Source organism: Neodiprion pinetum, chromosome 1 (assembly GCF_021155775.2).
Source record: "Neodiprion pinetum isolate iyNeoPine1 chromosome 1, iyNeoPine1.2, whole genome shotgun sequence".
Taxonomy (NCBI): domain Eukaryota; kingdom Metazoa; phylum Arthropoda; class Insecta; order Hymenoptera; family Diprionidae; genus Neodiprion; species Neodiprion pinetum.
In genome coordinates, this window is record NC_060232.1 from 26,939,092 (window position 1) to 26,951,198 (window position 12,107).

A 12,107-nucleotide genomic window follows, 5' to 3' on the forward strand; every position below is an offset into this window, starting at 1 on the left:
ATTCGTATTAAATCATTGATTTGATCGTGTTTTCATTATATCGTTAGTTTCTCATGCTTGATTTTTGGTGTAACTATGCAGTGTTATTCAATGTTTCATATTTCTTTGGATATTTTAGGGTACCCAATCACGAATCGGTGGTGTAACATTCGACATAATAGCAAAAGAAGCATTCGAAAGACACCAAATGACTTACATGGAAAAAGCTGTGGATATGATGGTCCTGCGTAATCCTGGAATATACCATTGGCGAGCTGGAGGAGAGAAACATATCAACGAGCCCAACAGTATTGCTAATCTACAGGTATATGTTGCGAAAAACTGAAAAAATTAAACCTTCAAACGTATCTTCCATCATTTCCCTAATTAGAATTTTCTATTCATTTGCTTCTGAAAATTTAGGAAGCTGTTGAATCAAAGAGTACCATCGCCTATGAAAATTACCGTAAATCTACGATGGATGCTGTCCGAGCATGCACACTACGAGGTCAAATGGAAATCAAAACTATCGATAAACCAATACCAATTGATGAAGTGGAACCAGCATCTGAGATTGTGAAGAGATTCGTGACTGGCGCTATGAGCTTTGGAAGTATTTCACTAGAAGCTCATACCACCCTTGCCATTGCCATGAATAGAATTGGTGGCAAATCCAACACCGGAGAAGGTGGAGAGAATGCTGACAGGTACGTCAATTAAGCTCATGTGATCATCATTTGTATCTTGGAAAAAACTCAGCAATATAGATATGGGTATATTATAGGTACTACTTTGGTAAAATTAACGATTTGATTTATACTCATCATTGTTAATAATTTCAGATATTTGGACCAAGATCCAGAATTCAATAAGCGGTCATCCATCAAACAAGTAGCAAGTGGCAGATTTGGTGTAACTTCCAGCTACATAGCAAATGCCGATGACTTGCAGATTAAAATGGCTCAAGGTGCCAAACCTGGTGAAGGTGGTGAGCTGCCAGGATATAAAGTAAGTTGATTTCGGTTGGTGTATAGAATAATTAAAGTCACTTGCCATAAGCATCTCTTTAATGGGACCGTTTCAATAACAAATTAGTGAGTGTAATAATATTCAACATCACAGGTCACAGCGGATATTGCTGCAACACGTCACTCTGTGCCTGGAGTTGGACTTATTTCACCCCCACCCCATCACGATATATACTCGATAGAAGATTTAGCTGAGCTGATTTACGATTTGAAATGCGCAAATCCAAATGCTCGGATCTCTGTAAAACTTGTGTCGGAAGTCGGAGTTGGAGTTGTTGCATCTGGTGTTGCTAAAGTGAGTGCGATATAATGGTTTAATAATTTGTATCGAACATTTTTCATGCAACCCTCTTATAAACCCTTTACGAAATTAATTTACCGATATTTCGTTCGTCGGTTTTCTCTAATCACCATGCGCATCGGCTATTTTTGTAGGGTAAAGCAGAGCACATTGTGATATCTGGACATGATGGTGGTACTGGAGCTAGTAGCTGGACTGGAATCAAGGCAGCGGGTCTTCCATGGGAGTTGGGTGTAGCAGAGACTCACCAAGTATTAACTCTCAACAACTTGCGCTCCAGAGTCGTTGTTCAAGCAGATGGTCAACTTCGCACTGGCTTTGATGTCGTTGTTGCTGCACTTTTGGGCGCAGACGAATTTGGTTTCAGTACAGCTCCATTGATCGCTATGGGCTGCACGATGATGCGGAAGTGCCATCTGAATACGTGTCCAGTGGGCATTGCTACACAAGATCCAATTTTACGCAAAAAGTTTGCAGGAAAACCAGAACATGTTATCAATTTCCTGTTCATGTTGGCCGAGGAGGTGAGGGTTTGTTTTGAACTCAGTTTTATCACGTATTTCATGCATTCAATATCTATTCCTGCTTAAAACGTCTGATACGATTTGATAGGTTACGATTAGGTAATAATGAATATTATAGAATAGTTTTCAGAATCACGATACACAGTAAGAAGTCTATTCTGTTTTTTGAATCCCATTCTATAATATTCCATCAGAATTGTTCATGTCCCACCAATCTTTTCCAGTTAGAATAGATGAAAGAAAGTTTCTACAAAATGATTATAATTTCCAAATTTTTGTCCAGGTCCGAACGCACATGGCTAGTCTTGGTATCAGAAAATTCCAAGATTTAGTTGGACGCACTGATTTCCTGAAGGTTGCCAGCCGTGATCATGAAAAATCCAAGACTCTTAATTTCACAAACATTTTACGCAATGCATTGGAAATGCGTCCAGGTGTCAACATTAAGGGTGGCTCAGTTAAGCAGGATTTCCAGCTCGAAAACAGATTGGACAATAAGCTTCTTGAAGAGGCAGCACCAGTTTTGGAAGGACTTAAAAAAAGCGTTTCCATCCAGATGAGCATCAACAATGAATGCAGAGCATTTGCGTCAACTTTAAGCTATCACATTTCAAAGCAAGTTGCAATCATTTTATTTAGTTTCAGTTAGCACCCAAACCATGAGCAATTCCTTATTTCGTATAGCTACCATTTCCTTGTATGTGTCTGTGCTTGTAAAAATATTCGGTTTCACAATTTCTGCCACGTTTGAGAATTGTTTTACAAAATTGTTTTTAGGAAATTTGGGGAAGAAGGGCTTCCAGAACACAGTATTAATATCAATATGACTGGCTCTGCGGGTCAGAGCTTCTGCGCTTTTATGACAAAAGGTGTTCATGTTACGTTAGAAGGTGATGCAAACGATTACGTAGGAAAGGTGAATAAAAATTATCCAAATGCCTTCACCAAACTGTACGAGAATCAATACTTACCTCTATTTTTATCACTCAGAGTCTCTGTGGTGGAGAGATTATCATATATCCCCCCAAGGATTCGGACTTCAATTCCGAAGCTAATGTTATTGTGGGTAACGTCTGTCTCTATGGTGCGACGTCTGGTCGGGCATACTTCCGAGGTATAGCTGCAGAGAGGTTCAGCGTTCGTAACAGTGGAGCTATCGTAGTTGTAGAAGGAGTAGGTGATCACGGATGCGAATACATGACTGGAGGTTGTGCACTTATACTTGGGCTGACAGGAAGGAACTTTGCTGCTGGAATGTCCGGTGGAATTGCTTATGTTCTCGACGTTGACGGATCGTTCAAAAGGTAAATTGACTCACGCACTGTGCATATTATACATTTGCAATATTTAGTGTGCGAGGGTGGATTTATTTTTATAGGTGAGCGAATTTACTATAGTTCTGATAATGCAGCTTTTTTTTTTTTGTAAAGAAAATTATTGTTAGAATATACATAATAGCAGGTAATAACTACTGAGTATGGTTGGTATACCTACTAAAAAATTTTGCACATTTGCTTTGATTACATTTCAGTGATGATTAATCATATTGCCATGTATGTTTCAGTAAATGCAATCCTGAAATGGTGGAGCTACTTCCACTTAATCAGCAGAGTGACATTGCGTATGTGAAGGAACTTCTGGAAGAGTTCATTGAAAAGACTGGATCATTGATCGCTCAGGAGTTGCTGAAGGTCTGGCCTGAACCTACCACCAGATTTGTAAAGGTACGCTGATAAATTTTGCTCAATGATCAAATTATTCAGAATTTCTTCAAGTTGTTCTGGTTTAAATACATTTTGGTTGTAATACTACTAGGTATTCCCATACGAATATCAACGTGCTCTAAAGCAACTAGCAGAGCAGAAAGTAGCGCAGCCAATTGTCGACAGCAATCGCAAACCATCCGAACCTAATGTTAAGGATATTGAAGATTCGATTGCTGATGGGGATATGGAGAAAAAGAAATTGGATAAGATTCGGTAGATATGAATTTTAGTTCACACACTAATGACAGGATATGTGTGTTTAATTCGTCAAACTGAATAGCACAACTAATCACGAAATCTGTATTTTGTTTGCAGAGGATTCGTAAAATACGGTCGCGAAACAAAAAACTATCGACCGGCTGAAAAACGAATGGAAGATTGGAATGAGATATATAACTTTCAAGGTGTTAGGAAAGGACTTAGAGTTCAGGCAGCAAGATGTATGGAATGTGGTGTTCCCTTCTGTCAGAGCAGCCATGGGTGTCCTCTTGGAAACATTATTCCAAAGTGGAATGACCTTGTTTTTCATTCAAACTGGAAAGAGGCCTTGAATCAGCTGCTTCAGACCAATAACTTTCCTGGTTAGTTTCACCCTATCATCGCGATCATGTTTGGCATCCGGACGAATCAAAATAGTGACAACTAGAATTTGTGTTTAACATACACCCATCATTCTTACAGAGTTTACTGGAAGGGTATGTCCAGCACCTTGTGAGGGTGCTTGTGTATTGGGAATCTCCGAGCCACCTGTAACAATAAAAAACATTGAGTGCGCTATCATAGATCATGCCTTTGAGCAAGGATGGATCACTGTGCAACCTCCGAAGTCAAGAACTGGACGTCGAGTGGCAATTGTAGGATCTGGTCCTTCTGGACTTGCTGCGGCTCATCAACTTAACAAAGCTGGTCACTTGGTCACTGTCTATGAACGAAACGATCGCGTTGGTGGTCTTTTGCAGTATGGTATTCCTACCATGAAATTGTCTAAGCAAGTTGTTCAACGGCGAGTTTCTCTCCTCGCTGCTGAAGGAATCTCCTTCAAGACTGGTATCAATGTTGGGAAGGATATTTCAGCTAAAGTGAGCTTATGAACTGCTGTTTATTTTTACGAGTGAATTTCTTTTATCTTCTCTGTATTTGTTCATATTGTCGAGAAAATGAAAAATTTCAGTAGGCAGTTAATTAATTATTGAAGCCATTGGACATTAAAAATTTTCACGTTATCACGCACATTCCGCAACAAACTGTACTACCATTTTTCTTGCACAATAGGAATTGAAAGAACAGTATGATGCACTTCTTCTGTGTACTGGTGCTACGTGGCCAAGAGATCTGCAAATACCTGGACGGCACTTTGAAGGAATTCACTTTGCCATGAGTTTTCTCGAGAACTGGCAAAAAAAACAGATGGGAAACACTGTACCACCCAAAATGGAATTAATTGCTCAGAATAAAGATGTCATAATTATTGGTGGTGGAGATACAGGTTGCGATTGCATTGCTACATCCTTGCGACAGGTATTACACTGCGCATATCAAATCACATGGGCCTACTAGGCCCGTGATCCCTTACAGTAAAATACTACAATATAACAATATAAATCTCATCTTCATTTAGTATGTCTAATGCAAAAATACTAACAAACGGATGTTTTGTTCGAGGTCTAAATTATTCGTCAGATTTTTGAAACTATGATATATATACTAAAGTGTGGGGACAACTATACATACCGGTACGTAACATTCTGTTCTGTCGCCAGGGTGCCAGATCCATTACAACGTTTGAAATCTTACCTGAACCTCCATTGAAAAGAGGAAAGGACAATCCATGGCCACAGTACCCTCGAGTGTTCAAGGTGGACTATGGTCATGAAGAAGTTTCTCTTAAATTTGGACGGGATCCACGTCAGTTCAGTACACTGAGCAAGGTAAATGTAACATTTTCTTTCTGCACTGAAATATCGTATCAATTAGTTAATCAGTTTCAAGTCATGAATTGTTTTTTATGGGATATCTTAGAAAGTTTAATTTACATCATTAATTTCAGGAATTCTTGGGCAATGACAAGGGACATGTAACTGGAATTAGAACAGTCACAGTTGAATGGACTAAAGATGAAGCAGGTAGATGGAAAATGGACGAAGTTCCTAATTCTGAAAAGGTGAGTTTTTTTTCTAGCAACATGTGATGAGGTGAGCCATCGGAGGTATGTCAATGTCAATAAGATATTTGTATATATAAATGTATTTCTCAATAGACCTACAAATGTGATCTGGTATTACTTGCAATGGGCTTTATGGGACCTGAGAAATACGTCGCTACTGATTTAGAAGCAAAACTCGATGGGCGTGGAAACTACGAAACTCCTGGCGGCAAATACTCAACTAGTATTTCAGGTGTTTTTGCTGCAGGAGGTTAGTTAAGATTGTGATTTTGTTTCATCCAAAAGTCAGTTGAAAGAATTCCTTTCCAATACAATTCTACTCTACAATTTTAATATTTGCGAATTTAGATTGCCGAAGAGGTCAGTCACTTGTCGTATGGGCAATAGCTGAAGGAAGGCAGGCTGCAAGGGAAGTCGACAAGAGTCTAATGGGATCTACGACTCTGCCAAGTCCTGGTGGTGTTATCACAGGGGTCTTACCTTAAATCTGAGTAAGGCGAGATCCTGTGAGTAAAAAATATTTATGAGTCCACATTGAGCCCAATATGGCAGCTGACTTTGTAGAAATTGCGTTCTGATTATTGTGTCAACTTAGGAGAAATTTCCTGATTCGCAGACTGATTAATTAGTTGAGGCGTCCATAAAACTCATATGATTATTTGGATCCTGGTCATGTAGACTGAAACCGTAATCGAATAGCCTCTAGAATATGTAAGAGATATTAATTAATACTACATTGTCGTGCATGTCATATATTACGTTTCGTACAGGGTTACGCATGTACACATACACAAACACACACACGCACCTTACACAGGCATCGGTGTACCTAAGATATGAACATGCAGGTGGTAATGTGATTGAAGGTATTTTTTGTTCTTTCTAAAATGCGAAAAGCGGAGTTATAAACGTCATAGTAAACTCCATAAGTTGTAGGCATGAAGAAAACGCATGTAAGTACTTGGTAGAGGTGATGCTTAACTATTTTTTCCAGCATATACATTTAATTAACTGCAAGACGGAATACTAAAATTCTATTCTTGCCACTATCAGGATTGCATGACAAGCCATAGGAGATTATGGTATCTAATGATGTGAAATCTTTACATGTACAATATAAGTACGTACACAAAAATATCGTATGTAAATCAATGCAATGTCCTGCATTCCCATGATTAAATGGCTGAAATTACCGAAATTAATTAATTGTTAGTAGAAGAAAATTGGAAACGATATGTTGAAACATTATTTAGACCACATCTAAATTCTATTGTCGCATACGTGATTGTTCTACCAAACTTTTTTTTTTTTTTTTACGTTTATGCCTTTTTGTAATTTTCTTAGCTTACATAATTGTATCAGTAAGTTATAATTGTCAGATCGTATCATCGATTTATGGTATAAGTAATTTATTTATGACTATAATATCAAATGTTGGATATCAGATTATTTGCTACATATTATTACCGTGTTGTCCCATGTATAAGCCGACCCCGCGTATAAGACGATCCCCGATTCTGAGACAGTATTTCAGGGTGTTTTTTTTTTAGATACCCGTATAAGGCGGGTCCGCGTATAAGACGAGGACGATTTTGGCGGGTGCTGTTAGCGATAACGAAAACCTCGGATTATATTCGAAATAATACGGTATTATTATTAAACTACTGAAATAATTCTTATTTCCATTAATACTATCGTTCCGTGAGTGAACACCTATCATTTGAATAAATACGATAGATTGAAATAATCATTTATCACTGTAAATTATAGTGCATACGTATCTATATTATACTAACGAGACAATAAAAGTATACTGAACGTTAGATATCCATGCATTATTTAATTCATACCTACCATGTGACAAATACTAACGTTTCTGGAATTTCTTGAACTCTTCCAAAAATATTAGATATGTAAGTTAATTAAAGTTGGACATAGTTGAATCAGAATCTTTGGTTGAGAACTGTAGAGCAATACAAATAATGCAGAACTACGCATTATCATTGCTAGTTATTTTGAATACGTGTTCAGTAACTTACAATTATCGCAACTGTGCACAGAACGATAGGGCAATGAGAACATCTTTCTAGTCGAGTTAGTGGAAAAGTAGGTGCAGTGAAATTAACAAATACATCAATAGAGCATTCGAAGATTTTCTTTAAATATTAATTTAATATACTTTACATTTATAGTGTCAACATTATAAAAATATTTGTTGGATATAATACAGAGTACATTACTAAATATAGTACAGCTTTCAAGTTAAATTAACAATGTTTCAGTTCGCATTCATGAATCTTTTCAACAACCCTTGTGATATGCAATATATTGTTTGGGCATTGTGTACAGACAATATTGATACATGGTAACCAGATATCAACCTACAATTATTAACCTATTAGTAATACAACAACAAATACAAATAAAAATCAAATAATTTGACCCGCAACTTATAATCTGACGATACACTGTCTCTATGACCTACCTAGAAAATATACCTGTGTGTGTATTTTATAAACACCTGTATGTCGATAAGGCTTCCAATTACTAACAGAATACACTTATTATACTCAAATTTTCGCGAACTCTAATTATAGAACAAAAAATTTACAATCATCGATTATTCTCGTAGCAAATAAATTAAAAAACAAACGCGAATGATACGATAAAATTGTGACCGCCACATAAATTCAGTACAAATGCGCAACAATTGCAGCTACTAAAACAAGTATTGCAACACTTAATCCAGTCATATAGACAACAAATTGCTGATCTTGAGATGAATCTTCATTGCTATCGGAGGCTACTGTGTCCACGGTATTTTGATAGTAGAATTCCGAAGGATCTGTAGGTCATTAATGTTGATTGGTTTTATCTCTGTATTATTCTGTCAGAACAATTCTTTTACTTAAACTAATACAGACTGCAAAAGCATCAAAGTGCTGTACAATCTTTAGGTAGATTTAGTACAACTCACCAGCCTGGAGTTCAAGCTCTTTTTGTACACTGCTTTCTTGCATTTCTAAATCCAAAAGTTCCTGCAAAGACACTAAAGCTTCTTGTGGTCCTTCACCAGGAAATAAGTAGTCAGACAATGTTACTCTACTTTGCGGCAGAGCGACCAAAACCCTTCTTGGAGGTTCGTGCAGGGTAACGTTTTCTAAAAATAAGTAATCCATGAAAAGTTTTAAATTATTTCTACCATCCCAAAGTGAAATTGTATATTCAATAAAACAGAGAAAAGATATCATTCATGACAGATATCCAATCGTATGCTTATTGTATAGATTTGCCGAGATTGTCAGTTACCTTCTGGGGACCCATTTTCTTCTTCAATTAAACTATCCCAGTGCATTTCTAACCGACTAGCCAACGACCTTATGATATCCTGTTTCACTGCTGCAGTAGCCTCTTCGATGGTTGCTTTCTGATGCACAAATGTTCTGCTAACAACTTGCCCGACTAGCCGCATAGTCGCACTGCAGGATGTTATCAATATGTCTGAACTAGGATTTTTTGGCTAAAATAATTAAAAACTTATTTCTGTATTCTTTCTTCAACGGGTTCTTCAATCCCTCTCTACTGTACAATACAATACAACAAATGAGCTAGGAAACCCATTAATTTCATTATTTCCTTTTCAGTTATACAATTACTTGAATTTGGAAGCGATTCCTTGATACAACAAAGTGTCATGGCCTCCCGGCCATCTATTCATTCAAATATCAAGCTATTATGACCACTGTAACTTACACAGGGAATATACATGCTAACTTGAAGCGTTTTGTTAGCCAAAGTCGTGTCATTGTTGCTCTTAATTTCTTTTCTATCCTTTTTCTTCTTTCCAACTACTTCGAGAGTGTCCTCTGAAGACCGTGGTTCACCTTCGATCACAATCAAAGCTGAGTCAACAGTATCTGATATATTTGCAAGAATTCCCTGTATAGAACACAAATAAAATTGACTACCTTCCGGTGGAGTTATTTGGTAAGCGATAAAAGCTGAATTCAAGGTCTTATGGTGATTGGCATGAGTATCGTTTATATATGCTACTTGATATAATTCATGAGATTGAATCTGCCAATAATTCAACTTTTTAAATCAATACAAATACCTGTAGTTGCTTTTTTAATGTTGCCGGCATTTGGTCAGCTGCAATTGGAAATAACCGATCAAAATCTACTCGAGCTTCGAGTTGATGCCATTTTGTGGCCTTAGCTTGGAACTTCCAATCTACCGGTTTCAATATTCCTCCAAGACTAGCATCAAGAGATTTGCATAATATCCTGAAGAAATATGAAAGTTTTCCTTAAACAAACACAATACGAAAACGATGGCACAATACATTCTTATCATTTTCATAAAGTTCACTTACTTTTGAGTAATACTATTGAAGTGCAGGATAAGATTTTCCTGATTGTTATTCCCATAAAGATATTTATTTAATGCTAAGTGCTTGTAAATTGCAACTACCACTGATCGTAGTCTGTTTATTGAATTGCTATCATTCAAGATATCTGACGGGCCAACCACAAATATTCCTAGCACCCACATACCACCTGGTAACATCCTGGTAACCTGAAGAGAAATCCATCGAATAAATAAATGGACAATGATGGTGGTAACAATGAGTTCATTACATGTTTTGCGTGATCGGCGACCCAAGTTTCCGGTATGTCATTGATGGATTTAATGTACTTTCGTCCTGGTTCTGGCTGAGTGTTGCTTGCAGAGCTTATCAAAGATTCTTCAATTACATCCTTCGCGGCAGGAGGTGGAGTTCTTGCCAGATGAACAACAAAGTCTTTCTGTGCTGTACTCTAAAATAAAAAATGACGATGATAGTCAAAAATGATTATAATTTTGATTGGAATTTTCAACATGTGTCAACTGCTGACTTTTGCGTGCGACAGATTATACGTTGAGGCACATTGAATGGCACTAACAACATGTCCTTTGTGAATTATTCTAGATGATCATTTTTCGGTTCCAATTACGCTTTCTAGGGCTAAACAAATAAATGAAATTTCTATTTGTAATTTAGTACTTATTATTTTCGAACACAACGATTATAGATATTGAGTTGAATACAGTGTCCGTCATTAGAATCAAAATCAGAATTGACTAGACATTGAAGTTTAATTCATACCATGAAGGTGCAAGATCGCTAGCATATTGAATAACATTGTGAGCTCAACAGTAGGAGAATTTATCTGTCAACCATATTATTGGTTTGCCGATAGAAGCGGGAATAGGAAGATATTGAATTCGTAAACAATTCTGTAAAGCGTATACTGAGTAGGCGCAAATTGCGGAATGTGATGTGGCAAACTTTAACCCCTTATAGTCCAAATTCATAAATTTAAAAATAAATAGCATTTAAGGACTTGTCATTAATACCTTCTGTATAGATTTTGTAGGATCTTATTTAGTTTGTTACAGAAATGTTACAAGGGGCTACAAGGGGTTAAGATTTGACGTTTAGCATAACCTCCAAGTCCGTGACTCGATCTCATAACTAATAGAAGTATTGTTTTCCAATCTAATAAATTGTATAATAAGTTATTTGCCTTTGAGGCAACTATCCGAATATATTTCGTATTCTGATAAAAAAACATATGGTGGACAGTGAAATACAGCGTTGATCGCTTGTGGACCGTGCTCTACGGTTTGATCCTGATCTCTGAGTAATTGAAATATCGCACCTGTCCAAGTATCAATCCTATCGTATAACCATCAGCTCTCATCAATGATTTTAGATATGCTAAGACACTGTCCTCGGCGTAAGCTATTCGCCCCATTCTAGATGATTTATTTGCCAATACGGTTTTTAACTCCGGTTCACGACGCGATGCGACGGAATCCACAATCCTAGAAGCGATACAAATAGAAGCGTCACTCTCATCCTACGAGGTGGGGAAAGTAAACGCCACTTTCCTTGCCGTGGTTGCAATCAGTACTAAGGAGTAATGAGGAATTGGTAGCGGGAAATTCGAATTTGAGGTAAGGAATACTATTTTACGTATTATAAAAGTATTACCGTTGACTGAAGAATATTAGGACGAATACCCCTGGGTGAATTCTTGTGACCAGTTATCGGCGGGCAAGTGGGCCAAGGTGGGCCTGGGAAAGTAGGAGGGTTCTGCTCTATCTATTCTACCTAACGGGCTCACACAGATATTCGTAGCAGCCAAAGTAGTGTCGGTATGGAAGCTTGAGAACGGGTCGATACAAAGCAAGTACGTAAGACAACTTGTCGACTGCGACTTATTGTTATAAATGTCGATCAGCTTGATCATCCCCGTTAGAAGAAGCGTAACCGTGTCCACCGCCAACCACAGCAAC

At 37.5% G+C, this 12,107-nt stretch overlaps 2 protein-coding genes across 5 annotated transcripts in view; one reads left to right on the plus strand and one right to left on the minus strand.

The window, feature by feature from the left end:
• Positions 1-7,585, plus strand: part of LOC124224641 (uncharacterized) — a 50,341-nt gene extending 42,756 nt beyond the window's left edge. For all 4 annotated transcript variants that reach the window (XM_069137665.1, XM_069137670.1, XM_069137672.1 and 1 more), the window contains 17 exons: positions 119-304; positions 403-686; positions 822-987; positions 1,102-1,302; positions 1,443-1,832; positions 2,116-2,447; positions 2,610-2,748; positions 2,823-3,136; positions 3,397-3,556; positions 3,648-3,811; positions 3,914-4,179; positions 4,280-4,677; positions 4,871-5,116; positions 5,359-5,526; positions 5,646-5,759; positions 5,856-6,012; positions 6,111-7,585. In XM_069137665.1, the coding sequence (XP_068993766.1) occupies positions 119-304; positions 403-686; positions 822-987; positions 1,102-1,302; positions 1,443-1,832; positions 2,116-2,447; positions 2,610-2,748; positions 2,823-3,136; positions 3,397-3,556; positions 3,648-3,811; positions 3,914-4,179; positions 4,280-4,677; positions 4,871-5,116; positions 5,359-5,526; positions 5,646-5,759; positions 5,856-6,012; positions 6,111-6,247 (3,822 nt within the window). In that variant the 3' untranslated portion in view covers positions 6,248-7,585. The remainder of the gene's footprint in view (positions 1-118; positions 305-402; positions 687-821; positions 988-1,101; positions 1,303-1,442; positions 1,833-2,115; positions 2,448-2,609; positions 2,749-2,822; positions 3,137-3,396; positions 3,557-3,647; positions 3,812-3,913; positions 4,180-4,279; positions 4,678-4,870; positions 5,117-5,358; positions 5,527-5,645; positions 5,760-5,855; positions 6,013-6,110) is intronic.
• Positions 7,586-7,920: 335 nt separating this feature from the next.
• On the minus strand, positions 7,921-11,648 carry LOC124224642 (protein odr-4 homolog). The gene is made up of 8 exons (XM_046636655.2): positions 11,468-11,648; positions 10,403-10,582; positions 10,138-10,340; positions 9,877-10,048; positions 9,516-9,701; positions 9,072-9,282; positions 8,740-8,922; positions 7,921-8,607 (listed from the first exon to the last, which is right to left on the minus strand). The coding sequence occupies exons 1-8, from the start codon at positions 11,561-11,563 to the stop codon at positions 8,453-8,455; spliced, it is 1,386 nt and encodes a 461-aa protein (XP_046492611.1). The 5' UTR covers positions 11,564-11,648; the 3' UTR covers positions 7,921-8,452.
• Between the last annotated feature and the right edge of the window lie 459 nt (positions 11,649-12,107).

Coding starts and splice junctions, on each gene's coding strand:
- LOC124224642 (XM_046636655.2), bottom strand. CDS start 11,563: ATGGGGCGAATAGCTTACGCCGAGGACAGTGTCTTAGCATATCTAAAA. Junction 10,341..10,402: donor TCGCCGATCACGCAAAACAT/GTAATGAACTCA, acceptor ATTTCTCTTCAG/GTTACCAGGATGTTACCAGG. Junction 8,608..8,739: donor AGAGCTTGAACTCCAGGCTG/GTGAGTTGTACT, acceptor AATGACCTACAG/ATCCTTCGGAATTCTACTAT.